At 40.2% G+C, this 18,984-nt stretch overlaps 1 protein-coding gene across 2 annotated transcripts in view; it reads left to right on the forward strand.

Moving 5' to 3' along the window:
- Positions 1 to 18,334, forward strand: part of CCNYL1 (cyclin Y like 1) — a 34,842-nt gene extending 16,508 nt beyond the window's left edge. Inside the window, exons 4-10 of one of the 2 annotated variants that reach the window (XM_075153460.1) lie at positions 1,580 to 1,680; positions 3,242 to 3,277; positions 3,972 to 4,023; positions 6,646 to 6,765; positions 8,830 to 8,996; positions 13,471 to 13,633; positions 15,815 to 16,481. In XM_075153460.1, the coding sequence (XP_075009561.1) occupies positions 1,580 to 1,680; positions 3,242 to 3,277; positions 3,972 to 4,023; positions 6,646 to 6,765; positions 8,830 to 8,996; positions 13,471 to 13,633; positions 15,815 to 15,919 (744 nt within the window). In that variant the 3' untranslated portion in view covers positions 15,920 to 16,481. The other variant, XM_075153459.1, reaches the window with a different exon arrangement.
- The last annotated feature ends 650 nt before the right edge of the window (positions 18,335 to 18,984 follow it).

An 18,984-nucleotide genomic window follows, 5' to 3' on the forward strand; every position in this document is an offset into this window, starting at 1 on the left:
TCTTTGCCTGTCTTTAAAAAATAAACAGGCACAGTATCACAGAGCATAGAATGGCTGATGTCAAAAGAATAAGAATGGCTTTTTTTGTTATATCAGTCTTGAGCATTTCAGAACAGTAAAGGAGAAAATATAGGTCAAACTGCCTATGTTGGTTTTTTTAAACAGAAATAAAACGATTAATTTCTCAGCTGAGATGACAAGTCTTAAATGACTTGCTGTTTGAGCATCACTACAGGACTGCTTGTAAGAAATGTACCCAGCATGAAAAGAGAATGAAGATCAAACATTATAATCAGCATGATAAACAAATGATAATCCATTAGTTTTAAAATCTGAAAATATGCTCTAAACTTATTCTGCAAATACTAGTTGGTTTTGACACTTCACTTACCAAAAAAAAAAATACAAAAAAGATGCAATGTCATTAATAAGTGGATAAAAAATTATTGACTGGTAAAGCTAAGAATGGAAGTTATTAACACAAAGCTTAAAAATACTGTTTAGCAGAAGTGTCTACTGATAAGTTACTGGCAAGGTAATGATATTTCAAGTCTGTTGTATTTAGCATGATTATGATTATGGGGGGTAGTTCTTTTTTCTTTTCTTTCTTTTTCAGTTACAGTTCCAGCTTTAGTCTGCCAGCACCAAGGTGAAGTGTGATTGGATTGTTTTTGCTGGCAAACTTCAGCTGGAATGGGAGATGTTCCCAGGCAGCCCTTGAGTTGTGAAGGGTGCCAACATTTTCATATGGAAGACTTTCAAGTTTTTAGACAAGGCATTTACAAAGATTCTGGCAAAAACTAATGAATCTTGAATTGCTTGATTAAAACTCTTCCCTCAGTTATGATGTCCTAGCTTTAGTGCAAGGCATTCTCTAAAAATGCTCAGGGAACCCTGACTTAATGTTATATAGGAAGATTTCTTACAGTATGAAATCTACAGGATTAGGATAGATAATGGAACATATTGCTACCTCTGAGTAGTAAAAGTAAGGGTAATAGTAGTACTTTATTTCCAGATTCCAGATGCTAAACAAGACATGAGTGAAGTGAGCAATGTCAGGAAGAGGTTTTCTTTTTGCTAAAATATAACAAGACAAAACCCCAAATGCAAAACTGTCTTTACAGGGGGCGATACTGGATAACCAGAAAATGTATGGGTATAGGATATAAAAGAATGGAGAAGATCATTATGGAGTCACAGGGAAATCTAATAAAGTACATCATAGAGAGGGAAGACTGAGACCCGAACTGGCAAGAATGGAATGGAAGAGAAGTAAGAAAATCGGAGGACTTGCTGCTTTAGCTGCAGCTATTTCTGCTGAAAATTACTTACCTAAAAACATCATGTTGTATATTACAAGGGATGATTTATAAACCTATCTTACACAAAGGGTATCCTCAGGAACTTGAAGGCTACAGGGTAGTTTGCATAGCAGGAGCAGTCGTTTCAAAGACCTCCTCTGCCGTAACTAGTTGAGGTGTAAAGCCAGTATTCAGCGTGGTAAACCAAAGCTCACAGAATCCCTCTTCTTGAATGTATTTCTGTTCTTTTTTTTTCTTTTTTTTTTCCCCCTAAGGTTTCTCCTGGGCAGCTTACAAAAAAATACAGCTCATGCTCTACAATATTTATAGATGACAGCACCGTCAGTCAACCTAACCTTAGAAGCACAATAAAGTGGTAAGAACCATTTGTCATCGACAAGGGGCTGAGTAGCATTGCAAGGTTTATTTGGCATTTTGTGGTGGTCTTGTCTGTTCCAAAGCCAGTCACACACTTGAATGAGAGGAGCACAGCACTGCTTATTCAGGTTGGTCATGGAAGGGACGTAGAGGTCTGGTTAATTCTGACTGCTGAAGCGAGCTTTTTTTTCAGTTACAGAGCTAAAATACTGTATACAGTAACTACTGTATACAGTACTGTATTACTGTATACAGTAGTGAAATACACTACTTTGTATTTCAAAGTAGTTATCATTGTGCACTTGAGAATCTGAGGCAGTGCGGAAGTGTATCAGCATTTTGGGTTTAAAAGTGTGTCTTGGGGTGGGGAGCTCAAAGTCTTCACATTGAAAGCCAAATCCAGAAATTCTCGATCTGGGAAAACTTGAAATGGATTTTGTATGGAGTAGCAGGAAGAGTTTGTAGGGACTGTGTTTGCTCGTTGCCAGTGATATTAGTCTGCCCTCTAGTTGTGGATAACAGTATGTTGCTGGCTTTGGTTTTAGTTCTAGCCTTTCTACTTTTTCTTCATATATTTGTTATTTTAGGTAGGTGAGTTTGATAACTAGTCGTCTTGGTTCTCCAGTGGAAATTGCTGTTTGACTTATTTTTCTGGGTACCACAGAGACAGTTCTTTGTGCATAGACGATACCAGCTGAGAACTGAGAAGAGAGTTTTACTGTGCTTGAAGGGAAAGTAAGGCAAAGTAGCTTCAGGCCCAGAAGGCTTTACTGTTTTAACACTTAGTAGAGTTTGGAAGTGTCTAAGTTGATTTGTCACTTTCAAATTTGGTTTCAAACAGAGGTATCTAGCATGTCACTCCTCCTTTTCTAGAGAAGAAAACCTAAAAGATGGTGCTTGTGCCATTTTGAAGCGGTATACAGCTGGCAACAGATCAGAGCTCGCCCATGACGGATTCCTGTGATGGCAGTGTTCCTCTTGCCACTGCCAGTAAAGTACCTGAAATTTGGCCACAGTAGATGAGTGTCAGTATGAAATCTATCGCCTTACTTGACTCAGCGGAGACAGATCTGTTCTTGTCCCCTTCTTGGATTATGCTGGCATAATATCATCTTTATTATTCTCTGTTTTTTAGACAGGTCCTAAATTAGACAGCCAGAGATACAGAGTTAAAACATCAGCAGAATCTCTATGACAGTATATGTAACATCGAGTAGAACTTTTATTATATTTTAGTTGTGAATAGTCCACATTTTCAATAAATGTCACCTAATCAGGCAATGAAGGTGTGTGTTTAAAATGTGGTATAATATTTATTTTGTGGCACAAATATCTGTACAATGAATATAAAAGTAGTTTGGCTAGCAAATTTGATTTGGCCAGTTTCTGTTCAGGCAGGTAAACATCAGAAATGAAGGACAGAGTACCCAAGAATGTGAGAGAAAGCCAATACATAATGGATTCTGAACATTTTGCCCTGAACAACAGCTTTTGCAGTGGAGTAGTGTGCACAGAATGTGCTCTGTTAAGTCTTTTCTTTTTTTCTTTCTCCTTTTTAGTGTAACATTAGCAATATTCTACCATATAAAGAACAGGTGAGTGAACTTTTTTTCCCCTGAAATGTACTAACTTTCTTTTTGAGCCAGGGATATGGTCTTGGTCACTTAGTAACAGCTAGTACAACTTACAGGATGTGGAAAAATCTGACACTTCATGCTGTATCTGCTTCCTCTTTTACCCCCTCTTGAGCTGATACGGAAACATCAGTGATACACCCATCCAATGGCACATGCTTCATCGAGAATGAAGCATAAAAAGTCAAAACAGAGGGAGTGAGGAGAATACGCTTAACTCACCACAAATCAGCCTTTGAACTTTGTTTATCTTTTCCTGAATACAGAGGTACAGATTAGTTTTGATGACTGGAGGAACACTGTCCCATATACAAATAACCCTTGCCATTATAGCTAGTTACAGCCTATGCTTCAAAATTACAGCTGCCTTTTTGAAATAAATGCTATTAAGGAGAGAGTTTCACATTTTAAGGGAGAACTGTGCTAAGCATAATATGAGAACTATTAGCTATTAATTGTTTAGCTTCTTAAATATTCAGTTGTAAGATCTCATTAAATGCTTTGCAAAAATACAATATAACTTCATACCATATTCTAGGAAAAGCTGAACTATAAAATATTCCCCTTTATCTTCTTTAATGAATAATACTTTTTTAGTGGAGCATAGCATTACCAATTAACTCTTGTTGCTAAAATAGAGATTTTTACTTTGTAGAGATTCTGACAGATCATTGGATATTTTTGATGAAAAATCTCATCCTCTCACAGTAAGTGTAACTTTTTGATCCTCTGAATGTGTATCAATATACATATTTTTTAATATCTTGATTTGTATTGTATAAGTCATAAAAATGTCTTAGCACCAGGTCACAAGCAAATCGATCTTAAATTGTATCTTTATGTATAAAATACAGTGCAGACAGTGTCCTCTGGACTTCTGGTATCAGCTAGATCATGAACAGAACCCAAGCTTTCTAAATGTTGCAAAGTATGTTTGGTTTTCTATGCTTTGAATGTAAATAGAAAGCAAGCACGTGCTGATTCTTGCATATTTCGTATCCCAACTTTCTTGTCTGACTCCTTTCTTCCCCTCTTTAACACTATTTTAATTAAAAGTCTTTCCTATTTATTTAGGAAGACATGGTTAGTAGGTATGTGCCTAACCTTTTAAAGGACTGCAAACAGAAGAACATAATACGTGAAGCATCACACAAAGGAGGAGACAGAGTTTGGTCTTTAAAAAAACCTGAAAGGCAAAATTTTAAAGCAAAATACGCTTAATACTGCTTGCAGTAACAGCTGAGAGCATTCAGCATGTGATTTTAATGTGACTGGTCCTGGTACGCCTTTTTAGACAATCTTTAAGATGCAAAACCTCATAGTACAGGCAAGCTCAAGAGTGGAGCGTGTGCTTTTTATGTCCAGTTTGAGCACTACTAGCTTAATGACTGTCCTACAGAACCACTTCGTTTTTCACTTGAAATGAATTTAACAAAGCTCTAGTGGCTTAAAAATTCAGTTTGCTCTGGGACTTACATGAGTGAATGCAGCTTAATCTATCTTACAGATTTGTCTTGTTAATAAATAGTTTTTAAGAAATAATTAAATATTTTAAGTTTGTTAAGAGTTTCATCTCTAAACATGACCCATTGTGCTAGGAATTGTACACTTGAATAAATACAACTCTTTACTCAATAAAAATAATGAACTTCAGGAGAAGAGCTATGTAGAAGATTTCTTGTATGGACTGTGGCACTTTAAGAGAGAAGTCTGGTCCAAAACTGTTTTAACTGCCTGAATCTGAGTTTCACATTAAAAATTATTTATGTAAGATGACCTCCACTTCATCACACAATTTCTTTTCTTTATTTGGCAACCTGATATCTTTTGATCCTTTCATGTAGCATACCTCCTGTTTCATGAGTATGAATAGAGGAAAATCATTGTCCTTTAGGGAACACTTAAAGGACTCTTCTATCTTACTGTAGTATACAGACAGAAATACAGTAATGATTGTATGTTATACTTCTGAGGGGGAAGATGCAAATGGCTTGTTAGTTTCTATAGCAATGGGGTTTTGGCTGGGTACCTACAGTTCTTTTAAAAAGGTTAATTAGCTGGAGGAAATCTCTGAACACCTTGTCCTCTAAAGATTCAGTCACAAGGAGTCCAAATCCAAGCTCAATTGACCCTAATAGCAGTAGTAACAATCTTCAAGTTACCAGCATCACAGGGCTTAGTCACAAATACCAGTCTCAGTCCTTTCCTCCTCAGTTCCAGTCAGCAAAAATGTCAGTACTTCCAGATGTGCTTTTGTACTGCTCGTAACGCAGGAATTATGCAAGGGGGATCCTGTTCATGTTATTCCTAATGTTGCATGCCCACCTTGAAGAGGTAACCTCCATTGGTAGTGGTATATTAGAAGGTGTGTGGAGAGTACAAAGTTAACTCACCTCTTCATTTTACTTGATACTGTTACCTGGCTATCTTAAACTACAAAACCCCATGAAAATGCTTGCTGCTTTGCTTACCTGATGACTACTTGTTTAATGTCAAGCAGCTATGCTGTTCTCATCTGATATCTTTACCATCCTATAGGTCTAACTTGGACTGTAGATAGAAACCTATTCAGTATCAATCTTGCAGAACCAGGTGTAAAGCTGGAGCTCTTGAAGTTTCATCCCTCCATGAAGAGTGCTGAATATCAAAATGTCTGGGGGGACACGGTCAGAATTCTCAAACACTCATTTTAGGATCGCTTTTACAGACTGTTTATTCTAAGCTTTTTTTCTCCCCTGTATTTAGAAACAGTTTAGCATTGTGTCAAAGTTAAATCTAGCTGTCCATTAGCTTCGTTGTCTTTCTGGAATCTCTCAAGAATGAGTCCTATGAAGACAGCGTAAGTCCAGTTCTACCTGTGACAGAATTATTGACATGTGTTCCTCAGCTCTTCCTCAGCTGGAAGGGGAATATTGTGAAGTCTCTTAATTTTGCCTTTTGAGGAGCCAGTGCTTCCCTGGTGTGTGTATGTATCTGTGATTTTCTTGCAGGCAGAAACCTTTTTTTTTTATAACCTCTTTTAGTCTGTTCCATGGACAACAGTTAGCACGTGTAATAGTGATGGTAGTTTATGCTCTTTCCTGTTAGCCTTACAGATCAAAAAAGTGTTCAAAACAAAGATATCAGCTAAAGCTATTGTGTTTTCTTTGGAATATTCATAATATTGCAAGGCTGCTTGCTGCTTTCAGTATATGATTTTGTTCTGCCTCTGTGACAGGGAAGGGTTGTATACACTTCTACTCCGTGAGAAGAAACAACCATGTGTGGCTGTTCTTTAAAGGCAGTATTAATTAAGACAGATTTTCAGTAATTCGAGAACTTTATTTCAGCGGGAAGAAGTTCCAGATGACTATTACAAGCATGACCCTGATCACAAGCACATCTACCGGTTTGTTCGGACACTCTTCAGTGCTGCACAGCTGACAGCTGAATGTGCAATAGTGACACTGGTAAGAGATGCCTGATTACTGAAACTTGAGGTTTTGGAAGACTTTTTTTCTCCCCTCAATGAGTGAACTGGGCTGAACTGACATTTAAATAGTTACAGTATCTCATGAAACCTTGTGAAGACACTGTACAAGTGAGTTCATTAGAGAAGATTTCTAAGTAGTCACAGAAGTGGTTAATTAAAAAGGAACTTACCTTTTCTATATATGAATATGTAATGCTTAATTACTTGTCCAATCAAACATTGTTTGTTTCGTAATATATAACTCGCTGAAGAAGCTTGAGAAAGGCAGAACAGTGGGACACCGTAAACAGTGGGGTATAATAAGATCAGATACAAAGACATCTTTTATTTCAGTTGTGTGGAGGGGAAAGTGGGAGTTTTGAGTTCATATTAACCAGAACAGTGCAAGTAACACCCCCTAAGGGGTCCAGGATCAACACCATACGAACTCCAGGAGATGAACTTTCTCATTATTATGTCCTTCAATCATTGCCACCTTTCTACCAAACTTTTTTTTATTAAACCAAAGAGGCTACAACTTTTTTCCCCAGGTGATATGGAGGTACTTGGAACTTAAGAACAATAGTAAGAAATAATCTCATTACAGTTGGTTGGTTGATTTCAGAAAGCAAGATGGATATAAAAAATTGACGATGATACTGATTATTTATATACACTCACATATATGCATGCATACACATATATGTATATGAAGGGGAAAAAAAAAACGCAACCTATATAATTGCTGCATTAGACGATCTCTTAAACTGTACTTTGTTGCATACTAGACTTCAGTCTTCATTGTGGCTTCTTTCTGAAAACCAGTCTGAAAGGAGAACAGAAGAGGACTATCACCAAAAGACAATGTGTCAGTTAAGCAAACTCACCTTGAAGGACTCTCTTTAATAAGGAAATAAGTAATTAAAAAGGCCGGATAGTTAGAGCTATTGAAATTTTGAAAGTAGTTTGAGTTTTTTGCTTTTCCAAAGACATGCAAGCAATTTTGACAGCACAAGATGATAGCTAACCCCAGGCAATCTAGCCAGCTGAAGTATTTACAAAAAGTAGAAAGAGAGTTTTTGAAGTGGATTTTACCACTAGATGGCTCTGTTATTATAGGAACACCTTTAGTCCACTTGAAAGCTACAAGCAGAGGATGGGGAAAAAAGTGTGGGGAGATCCTAGCAATAAAGATTGATCCTGTCCTTAGGCCTGTTCCACAGCTTCCTGCGCCCACTAGTTCATCTAAGGTTTCAGTAGGACATTAGACTTAGTCTAGGGAATAGAACATTAAAAACAATCTATATTCAAATTTGAAAGTTCAAATTACTTAGCACGTGGTTCATTATAGGAGTGTGAAATAGCAGAAGACTTTTAAGGAAGGGACTGATTCAACATCTTGGGGCTGATTTGACATTACGTGGGAGGAATGAGTAAAAGACCAAGATGTATCTTTGGACTTAGGTATCTCACTATCTAAGCAGCTGGTGATGTAGATGAAAGCAGAGAATGACGTTGTTGTAGGTGAAGGATTGAAGTCTGTTCTTTACAGGGTGAAGTAGAAATAGCACGATAACACCTTTTATTGTGGAAAGATAACAATTAATGCATCTTCGTCCCATGACTACAGATCATGATGCAGGTTTTAGCACCTCCTGTTAAGCTACAAGTGCTGAACCTTAACCGTGATGAAAGGCTAGTGTGACGTTGAGTGATTTACTATCCCACATAGGCCCTGATGAGAACCTGCCAGTGAGTGTGATGGAAAGAACTCTAGCAGCGTCTCACTGAAACAGCAGTTTCAGTTCTCATTGCTCAAAACTGATTCTGCAGTATCTTTATTGTATACCTTGCTGGTCCAGTTCTTGTGTTGCACTAAAAAATGGAACCTGTAACTCCTGAAAGTTTGGATTCTAAAGTGTAAGTAGTAATCGCTAATACTTATTTTAACACGCTTAACGTTAATGGGATAAAATAGTCATATTGGACTGGTATGCTTGCTGCTCAAAACTCAGCTCCAGGTCTTAATTACACACATAAAACTTTTTTTTTCTTTTTATAGGTTTATTTGGAAAGGCTTTTAACCTATGCAGAGATTGACATATGCCCTAGTAACTGGAAGAGGATAGTCCTAGGAGCTATTCTGCTGGCTTCTAAAGTCTGGGATGATCAGGCTGTATGGAATGTGGATTATTGCCAAATATTGAAGGACATTACTGTTGAGGACATGTAAGTTGCAAGTTTTGGCTAATCTGCAGTGGTGGGGTTTTGGGGGGTTTTTTTTGGAATGGCAATTTTTGTGATCATACTGAAAAAATGTCTGTCTCTGATGCTATGATACATGTACATGCTATATGTCTGGTGTCTGGCCTCATTCCCTTTTTTAACCTAGGAAACTTTGGATAACCCTACTTTGAGACAAATATGTATTAATATTTATAATGACTTGGGTGAGTAACTTCAAAGTTAGTTTTCTTTACCTTCTTTCCCCCAGTGATGAACCGTGGGATTGGCTGCTGGTTTCCACTAATTTTCTGCATTGGTGTAACTCTAAAATGCCCAGTTTATAGTCTTATCAAAAGTCTTTTTGGGAAGGGAAAAAAAAAAAGTGAACCAAATTTGTTCCCTGCCTTTTCTGTTTTAGAATATGAAAAATTGCAAGGTAAGCCATAACTTGTGACTTATGTGTCCAGCTAAGGCCTAAATATCTCAAGGCCTGAATTCCTAGCCGCTGCTGCTGGCAGACAGGTGTCATTTGTGTCGGTATCTGTGGTTGCATGTGTTACATCCAGCTACTGCTACAGCTCATCCTCTTTGGGTGAGTTCTTAGACTTGCCGACAGTGCTGAGAACAAAATCCTCAATCTTACTACTGCTTGTTTATGTAAGGCTGTTTCTTGTATATGTTCTTGTCTCAGACGTAGATTTCAGTCTTCCAGAAATTTTGAATCTGCTCTCTTTTCTCGGTGCACTCAGCTTTAAGCAGTTTCAGAGGATGTTCGTCCTTGTGGCTCCAGGCTCATACTACGGGTTGGCGGCATGTTTATGTGGAGTGGATTTGGCCCATTAGATTTTCTGTTAGATTCCTTCTCACAAAGTTCTGTCTCTGAGAGCTTGAGATGTCAACATTGTTGTTTTGATTCTATTTGCCAGCTTGTTCCTCTATTTCCCTTATTATCACAGTGGTAGAAATGCTAGAAGGCTAGCTTAATATCAGGCTTTCTGGCCTTAATAAACTCGATGACATGTTTTATGTGTGTTTGAGTTCTGTCACACCGCTGTGCTGTAATTGAGCGTGTGTCCAGGCCTATGCGTAACAGTCAGTTCTAGAACAGGAGCAGACTGAGGTGGCAGAGGTTTGCACGCAGCACTGGGAGGCTGCGTGGCACCTACGTGAGAGTCTGTTCTTGCCCCAGGCTCTCTTCCCTGGATTCAGCCCAAAGCTAATGTTTAAAATACAGTAAGTAATTATTTGTCTGGGACTCTTTAGGAGGAGGAATATCCAGTTTTCTTCCTTTTAGGTGGGGGGTGGCATTTCTAAAAATGGGGGAGTTATCTGCACCAAAACAGTTTTTGTTATTCAAGTTATTTCACGTCGCAAACAGCAACAGCAAACATAGTACCTTGTTTTATACATACCTCTTGCCTGGGAGTCTTTGTTTCCAAATGCAGGGCTGTGCCAGCTGTGCTTTCAGGAAAGCATAATTAGCGATTTATACAATGTACATCTTCACTCAACCTGGCTCAGAGTGCTCATCTGTCTGAGGAACATACTTGAAGCGTTGCTGCAAATAACTCTGAGATGGCTGAAGTGGGGTCAGCGATGCTAGGAGTGCTGGAGTATACATCTTGCTCTTTTTGATGTCTGTTCTTCTGGCCCTATTTGGGACAAATCAAATTGATAGCACTGAAAATATCTGTAACAAGCAGAATGTTTATTGCCGATGCTGGGTCTCCTGAAATTGTCAGTACTTGCATTTTCAAAGCAGTGATGATGGTAGGGAAAATAGACTGAATTTAGGCTTATTTTTTCCCCCAATTTGAAGATGGGATTTTTGTAATCCCGTCTCAGTTGAAATGACTTAGACCTTTGAATTCAGGTAGGGGCAAAAACTGTACACGCCCTTTCTGACAGTGGCCCAGGAGTGTCCGTCCCAGGCCCCGCACTGCTGCAACTCGGCAGGCTTCACTGCTTCTGGATTGGATAACATCACCACGATCAGGACCTTGGAAAACTGCTTAAAATACTCAGCAAAACTGAGTTTTAAGGTTATAAGTCTACTTTCAATTAATAGTTGATACTATAGTTAATTGTCAGCTTTTGTTGTTCCATTATTTTTTAAACTAGTCACTTAATGGTGAGTATTAGGTATTCTGAAGCGTAACTGAGAGAAAACAATTGGCAAAGGATTTCAGGCATGGTTGCATTCTAACGTTGGAGATGGCTGGTGATGCTGCCAAAAAACCCACCCAAAACCCCAACAGCTCCCCAGCTAAAGATTGCTGGCAGGACTCTACTGGGTGGGCCATTCCTGTGCAGTAAAGGCCTGTCTACAAGGACTGGTGGAGAGTTTTGTTTGTGAACTTTCTGTGAATTTTCCTCTTGGCTCTCCATATCTAGAATGATCTCACTAACCTGATGGATGCTCTTGCTGAGCCACTGCAAGCCAAGCATGGGAGATACACCACTCTGGAACTGGCAAAAGGGTTTTATATCTGGTTAAGTTGACCCAATTTGCAAATCTGTGTGTGCGCGCGTGCGTGTACGTGTAAAAGCCAGGCACCTCTTCTGAAGGCAGCGTAGGTTCACCTGATCCCCACCAGAGAAGACACTCTCCTGACTGCTTAAAGACACTCGTTTGGCAGCCCCACCTCACAACTCTGTTAGCAGTGTGAGCTGTGTGGCTCTCACAGAAACTGCTGGTGGGTTCAAGTATGTTAAAGGATACGTGATCCAGGCCTCGCGACTGGCAGATGAGTTCATTTGCCTTACCCTCTTCCTACTCAACATAGGTAAAGTGTTCATCTTATTTTTTCTATCACAAGCCCTTTCTTATTTGACCAAAGCAAAGGTGGGTTTTTTATAGAAAGGGGTTTTTCTTTTGGTTTTTGGGGGTGTTTTTTTTGTTTTGTTTTACCTATTTCTAATAGGGAAAAAAAATCAAAGGAAATTAAATTGATATTTGGAAGTCATCCTTTGTCAAAACTTGCTTGCTTTGATGAGAGTGAATCCATAATCACTGAAAAATTAGCTGTGCAGCTTCTAATCTTGCTATGATTGCTTGTAAGGGGACACATGCTGTTCATTCTTTTGGCTACCTATATTTGTAAATAAGGCACAGAAAACACATGGGCATTATCCTTTCCCAGGTTTTAAACCACTCTTAATAGACTTGTTAATCCAATGAAGAATTGTATTTTTACACAATTAAAATGTATTAGGGTAGTGACTACAAAAGGGGCAGTGAAGAGCATTTATTCACAGGGTAAATCAAGCTCTGATCAGCTGATCATCAAAACATTATCTGATTTACATTTCTATAGGCTTATGACCATATGAACAGGAAATTAATTTTGGCACTAAGTTCAATGATACTCAAGTCCACTATGCTAGAAACAAGCACAAAGCTGCTATTCATATTGAGACCCGCCACCCAATACAGCACACAACCTGGATGATTCCTTGATTTATTTCCCTCCTCCTCTTGGGAGGTAAAACATCCATTTTAAAAGCTCCCGAAAAGCAAGAACAGCCTTGGACTGAATTTGTGCAACTTATCTTCTGGTGTATTCACAGTTGGCCTATACAGCTGCTAAATTCTGTTGAGACAGGTCTGCTACCAGTAGGAACAATCGTTGAGTTAGAGTTGAACTGAATTGCTTGGTTTGGGTACCACCACTTTCTTTTAGGTTAATTTGTAAAACATTGTTTTTCCTCTGTAGAACACCTCTGATTTAGCTGACCACGGTACAGTGGCCAAAGCAGCCTTTTTCATGTCATGGCTCTCTCCCTACTTTCCTCCAAATATTTTGGCCAGTGAAAATAGACGAGTGAGTAAAAACTGGACAGTGCCCTTTGACATAGTACTTTGTTATCCTGCCTAATGCTATTGAGGAGAAAATTCCTTCTCCCACCTAATGCTGCTTATTTATTTATTTATTGGAGATGAATCCATGTTGCTTCAAGAGGCTTTTTTCTGTGAGATAATAGCAGCAGCTCTTCATAGATCCATTTGTTGCCGTGGTGATCTGCCTACTCCTTTTGTTAGTCCGCCTCTACTTCAATAAACACCCTTCCTGTTATCAGCCTGGTGAAAATGTCTGCAAGTTCTTCAGAGCTAATAAACAGCATACATCATTCCTTTCATCTGATCACTATAGCGTGGGGCCGTACGAGAGTGAGAATGGCGCATGAATTGTACAGCTGCACTAATGGAACTCCGAAGAATGAACCTCCCCGGTCAGCCGCGCGAGTGCACGACAGGGCACTACCTTTCTCTCCGAGCCGGAGGTGCCAGGACTCAAAAGCTGCACCTTGTTTTGAGCACTAGTGAATGACCTGTCTCTCGAAACTAATAATGCAGAGCTCTTGATGACTATTTCAAAGTTGCTGGTTTTAAAAACAAGATTGAGGTCTCTTCAGTGTTTTCAGCCAGCTAAAACAATCTTTTTTTCCTTTGTCTTCTGTCCCTTACACTTCCTAGGAACGAGATGGAAAGACACTTCTTGGAGCTACTGCAGTTCAATATCAATGTTCCTGCCAGTGTTTACGCCAAATACTACTTCGATCTTCGCTCCCTAGCAGACGACAATAACCTGAGCTTTCTGCTGGAGCCTCTCAGTAAAGAGAGAGCACAGAAACTGGAGGTAATGGTCTGAGATTGGCTGAACAGAGGACTCTGTCTGTGTGTGTAGTAAGAGCATCTGTTGCTAATCATGTTAAGTGGCAGTTAGAAAAACTAAAAAGCTTTTAGATTAGTGTATTACAGGTTAATTTAACCTGTTTATAACTACAGTTAGCACTTCTAAAACCATGCCTAGGCTAAGCTAGCATTCTGAGGAAAGGAAGGGACAAAGATTATGGAAGTCTAGCAGATCGCAAAATAAAATGGATGTTATTTTGGGGACTGCAGCTCAGCTAGGCTACTTAAGATTGAAAGGATTAGTGTCATATGTAATGGATTGTCTGTCCTTCCCTGTTCACAGTCTGTATTCCAAGCACCTAGAGACAGTCACACTCAGACCTCTCTAAATACTACCAGCTGAAGGTTTCCCACTGCATCCCACTGCACAGCTGCTCTTAGATTTAGAGGGAGCACTCTTACTGCTCTCATGGTTTAATAAACCATTTGTCCGGGGACAGCTGCAGAAATAATGATATGTTTCTTTTCACAAGTTTTAGAACCTCACCTTTCCAAAGAAATGTTGCTTTCAGATAAACTTTTGGAATAGCTGCTTCTTAGGAGTCCTTCACAATGTCCAGAGGAGTGTAAATACAAATTACTGGCCCTTTCTGCTCGATGGGAAAGGCTGCCCTTCTGAGAGTCCCCACAGCCCTCTTCGGTATGAAGGCTCATTTTAAAAAAACTTGAACTTTTGCAGAGTCAGTCTTTCTTCCTAGTTGTTGGAGATACGTAAGATACTTGAAAATATCTACATTACCTGGGTTCCCAGGCAAAATTTCTTGTTGGATCAATGCAACCTTTCATCTGTCCAGGTTTAATTGATGACTCTGCATGTTGTTTTGTTGACCTTTCGACAAAGGCATTACCGCAGGCCCTGTGTACACTGATACCATCGCCCCTTTGAAAGAGGGGTGTGCTACGGTATTCTTGGCTTATATTGTTCTATTGTCCACCCCCATAATTCTGCCAAGTGCCAGGGTTTTTTATTTTGTCCCAGAAGTGGCTGAAGTTTGGGAATAAGTGTGATCCCTCCTGGTCCTTTGGAATGATAGGTATGAGGTGCCTACAAATTCCTCTATTTAAAGTTAAGCAATGCAGCTCTTCTGCTTTGTCTCACCCTTGTTACTTGCACTTTAAGCTAACACTGTCACTAATTGTAAATGTGGTTGTAGGGCAGTTCATATTCCACAGGAAATTGTTTACTGAACTGCTCAGTGCCCAGGCATAAGTGGATGATTTACAGATTGTGAGCCTGTTTTGTTTCTTCTTTGCTAGCATTTGGGGGCTTGGTATTAAAACCAGACAGTTTTTTTCAGTACAGTATGTGATTTGCCATAATGCACTTACTAATGCATGTATGTAGGCCACTTTGGTTTTTAATTCTAAAAACGTGATAAACATTTAAACCATTTGCTAAAATTTTTAATTCTACCTTTCGGTTAGAAGCACACAAGCAATTGATAGGAGCCTGTACGAGGCAGTGAATTAGTTCCAGGGATTGAAAACTGATTTACACCATATGGACGACTGGGGCTAAATATGTCAACACAGGTTGCTTTATGATTGATGTGCTAGCATTAAAACAGGATGGAGAGTCCGCCTGGTCTTGCACCGGGAGCTCATGCAGCCAATGTCTCAAAGAATGCCACTCTTGAGCCAAATGCATGCCTCCAGAAGGTCGGCAGAAATAAATGTAAATAATTATTTTAAAATACACTTAGAAGTTTATTCATGCTCAGAGTGCTTTTCACCTTTTGAACTTGGGCTATGCTGAATGGGTGCTGCCTTAAAGGGAAGGTGTAGGCTTGTAGCTGATCGCAGGACTCTGAAAGTTCATCTGGTGATAGGTGGTAAATTATTAATGGGAGTGCATGTTCAGGACTGAAGTGCAGTTCAGCCTTTTATTACAGGTATCCTTATTTATTTGCATTGATAATGCCTGAAGGCTCCAATTGGAAATAGGCCTTGCAGGGGAAGGGACACAGTGTTTTCTGGACAATCATGTGTTATGAGGATTTAAATAATTAGGCTTGTTACTAGAATAGTTGCACCAGAATAAAGGCTGCTTGACTAGCTAGATAAGCAGAGAAGAGGCAAGCCAATAAATGGGTGAAAAAGCAGTTAAATACTAAGTTGTCCACAGGTGCTGGTATTTAATAGCTGCATTAAAGTGCCATGGCTATTGGCATGCCATCGAGCAGTGGGCTGCCCTCCCTTCTCGGACCTCTTCAGGAACCTGATCACGTGAGTGATCCTGGGAAGAGCGTTTTGGGGGCGAGGGTGTAGAAAAGGTAAAGGCAAAACAGATGTCCTAGTAGAACTTCACTTCCTAGGCTCACTTGCACTGAGTGCCTGAGGGAGTGCAGAAACCTTTTCAGTTTGAACCTTTTCTCTCATAGAAATGGCTGTGTGCGTTTTTGTACTGTTAAAATAAAATTTTTGTGCTGCCGCGTGCACCGGACCTAGCTACTAGGTGCAATTTTGAACATAACTTCCACAAACTCCTAAGTCTGAAATGGATCCAAGTTTTCCATTAGATAGTGAGACTGCTAAAAGAATGAAGATACTTGGATACGGAAACCACTCACCTTCTTTACGTCTTACTTTCTGATGGATAGTGTTCTTGTTAGCATGGGGACAGACCCCTTTAATATTTCCCTGCAAAGTAGTTCTTTCTTACTCTCATTCTAGGTAAAAAAGCTAGTAGCGTCACTGCTACAGAGTGCCTGCTGTGTTGGTGTTACACTTGTGAAAGCTTCCTTGAAATGTTCAACCTTTTCTAATGTGTACTTTTCGTTTTGTATCTGAACTTGGTATCCAGGCTATCTCCCGGCTGTGTGAAGACAAATACAAAGACTTGTCAAAAGCTGCTATGAGACGATCTTTCAGTGCTGATAACTTAGTTGGTATCCGCCGTTCTAATGCCATCCTCTCCTGAGGAGAGAGAAAGGTGCAGCACCATGAACCAGCATCCATGTGAATCGGAGGAATACCACCAACTCCGTGCACACAAGCCAGCGGTGATGGTGTCTTCCAGCAAGAGGAGGAGAGGAGGGTAAACTAGCCAAGGGAGCCCAGAGCTTGAGGAGCATACTTGGTGCAAAAGACAAGACCTTTGTCAAATCAACTCTCTCCTCCTTCTAATGTATCCAGAGGTGCAAAAACAAACTTCTCTCCTTCTCTCCCCCACAGATGTTTGCTTACTATGTAGGCCTATAGCTGTGAACTCTTGAGGTTTTTAATAATAAGTAGTTTTAAATTTTAGAATTTAAACACTAACCACATGACTATAGTTACAATGTTCTTCCCTCCTCTCCCCTGTCATCCAGAGTCTCGCTGCATTTGTATTTCAGGTCGATGCAGTGTTAACAAAAACAAAACAAAACATGGGACTCTTAAAGTATAAAGCCACTCTGGAGCTGAAAACAGTAGCATAGACACGTGTTGACGGCTTTTCCCTGGTTTGGCTACTAAAAGCTGCTATTATTGGTGATCTGTTCATAACCAAGAAGCTGCCCAGCAGGAAGGAATTCCAACTCTGCACCCAAAACTTCACTCCAGTAGAGATTGTCAAAAGACTTTGAATGTTTTGACTGGGGGCAGAGATACGGTTTTATGTATTGTTAAAATGTATAGGGTCCATGCTGCATTTCTTGTGAATTATGGTGCTTCTCTCATTTTCTAATACTTATATTGCTCTGGAAGAGGCGCAATCTGTATATTTTTCTGAGGCATTGAATGATAAAGTTGGTCTGGAAACATCATCACCATCCCAAACAGTGTAGCAATCCAGTGGTGAATGGCGTGTGTGCAGCACTGCTTCTCTGAGTTCTACTGCAGATCTCTTGTGCTATATACAGTGGAGTTCCTAAAGCTGATATTGTGCATCCATCTGGCTCTCCTTGGGTTTTTGTTTCCTGGGAGGGATTTACGTTCATAATGAGACAGTAATGAGTTTGAGAATCCTGGACTACCTTACAAGGTAGATTGAAAAATATTGTGTTCAATTGAGAATTATCAAAAAGCTTTCTATAAAACCCTTCCCCTCCGCCCCCCCCAAGTGAATTTTATCTTGCTCAGCTGCTCTAGAGGCTTGGGTTTTGCTCTTTCTGAGACTTTGGAACGGAGCTTACTTTCAGGCTCTGAAACTGAACTCTAAACAGGATAAGTATTATTGGACTCTTCCTGTTACAAGTCTTTGTAGTACCTTCCCTTCTTGGATCCAAATAGATTCTAGGCGGTTTGTCCTAGGAGCAGATCTCCCTCCGAATGGCACGGGTTTTGTGCGCTTCCTCTTCCAGCCACGGCCCAGAAGCTTACACTGAATAGCCAGTCCATACGCCTTTGAGAGTGGGGCTGCTGAGCGTGACCGTCAGTTTGGCTGCACTCAGCTGTTAAAATGATGCATATAGTCCTTTGCGGTATGCAAATATGCCAGCCCCTGACTCCCAAATCCATGGACCTTGGTACTTCAGGTATTGATCACAATTAAATTTTGAAAATAATGCTACATCTTCAGGTGGTTTTCCTTTCTCATGTTTGTATTAAAAGAAAAGCTAATAAACTCTATTTTAATTAAAGTTAAAGGTTAACTGTGTGTTCTGTACAGCTGTCTGATTTCACTCCCCCTCACAAGTATTTGGTGCTGTGCAGCTTCTCTCAAGCATGAAAAAAGAAAAGAAAAAACTTAGTGGTGTGCCTTAAGGCCCCTCCGTTCCCTGTACCAGCCCCTCGCCTTCATTTTATCATGGTGCCTGCTGAATTCTGGGCAGCAGAGGTCATTCGGCAACTGCGAGCCACTTGGTGGCCAGTGACTGCCTCAAGGATGGCCTCAGTTGACCAAATGGCACATGGAGAGCGCGGGAGTGTCGGAGCAGCACAGGCGCGGGGCGGGGCCCCAGCAGCCTGCTTCGGCTGGAGGCGTGGTGGAGTCCTGCCTGCCTGGCTTCTAAATCCAAGTTTGGATTTAGAACTTGGCTCGGGCTGCTCAAATAATAACTACTCACTGACAGTTTCTCTGCACTTAAATGGCCTTTAAGTAGGGCCAGTCTCTCTGGAGTGATTTGGTGTTTCTTAAGTTCTCCCTTGAGGAGCACTGGATTGGAAGGTACAAGTGACCAACTCCTGGACTGACTTGTGACCTCGCTGGTAACGAGCTTTACTTTCCGTAGCCCCGCCAGGTGCCTTCAGCTCTGTGGGGTCGGTCTGGAGGCACTTTGCTGCGGGCTGGCACACGGCTTCTGCAAACGCAGCTGCCAGGTGCTCAGCGGAAACTTGGGGCAGCCATTCACCTTTTTTTGCCAAATGAGATGG

Source organism: Calonectris borealis, chromosome 6, assembly GCF_964195595.1.
Source record: "Calonectris borealis chromosome 6, bCalBor7.hap1.2, whole genome shotgun sequence".
Taxonomy (NCBI): domain Eukaryota; kingdom Metazoa; phylum Chordata; class Aves; order Procellariiformes; family Procellariidae; genus Calonectris; species Calonectris borealis.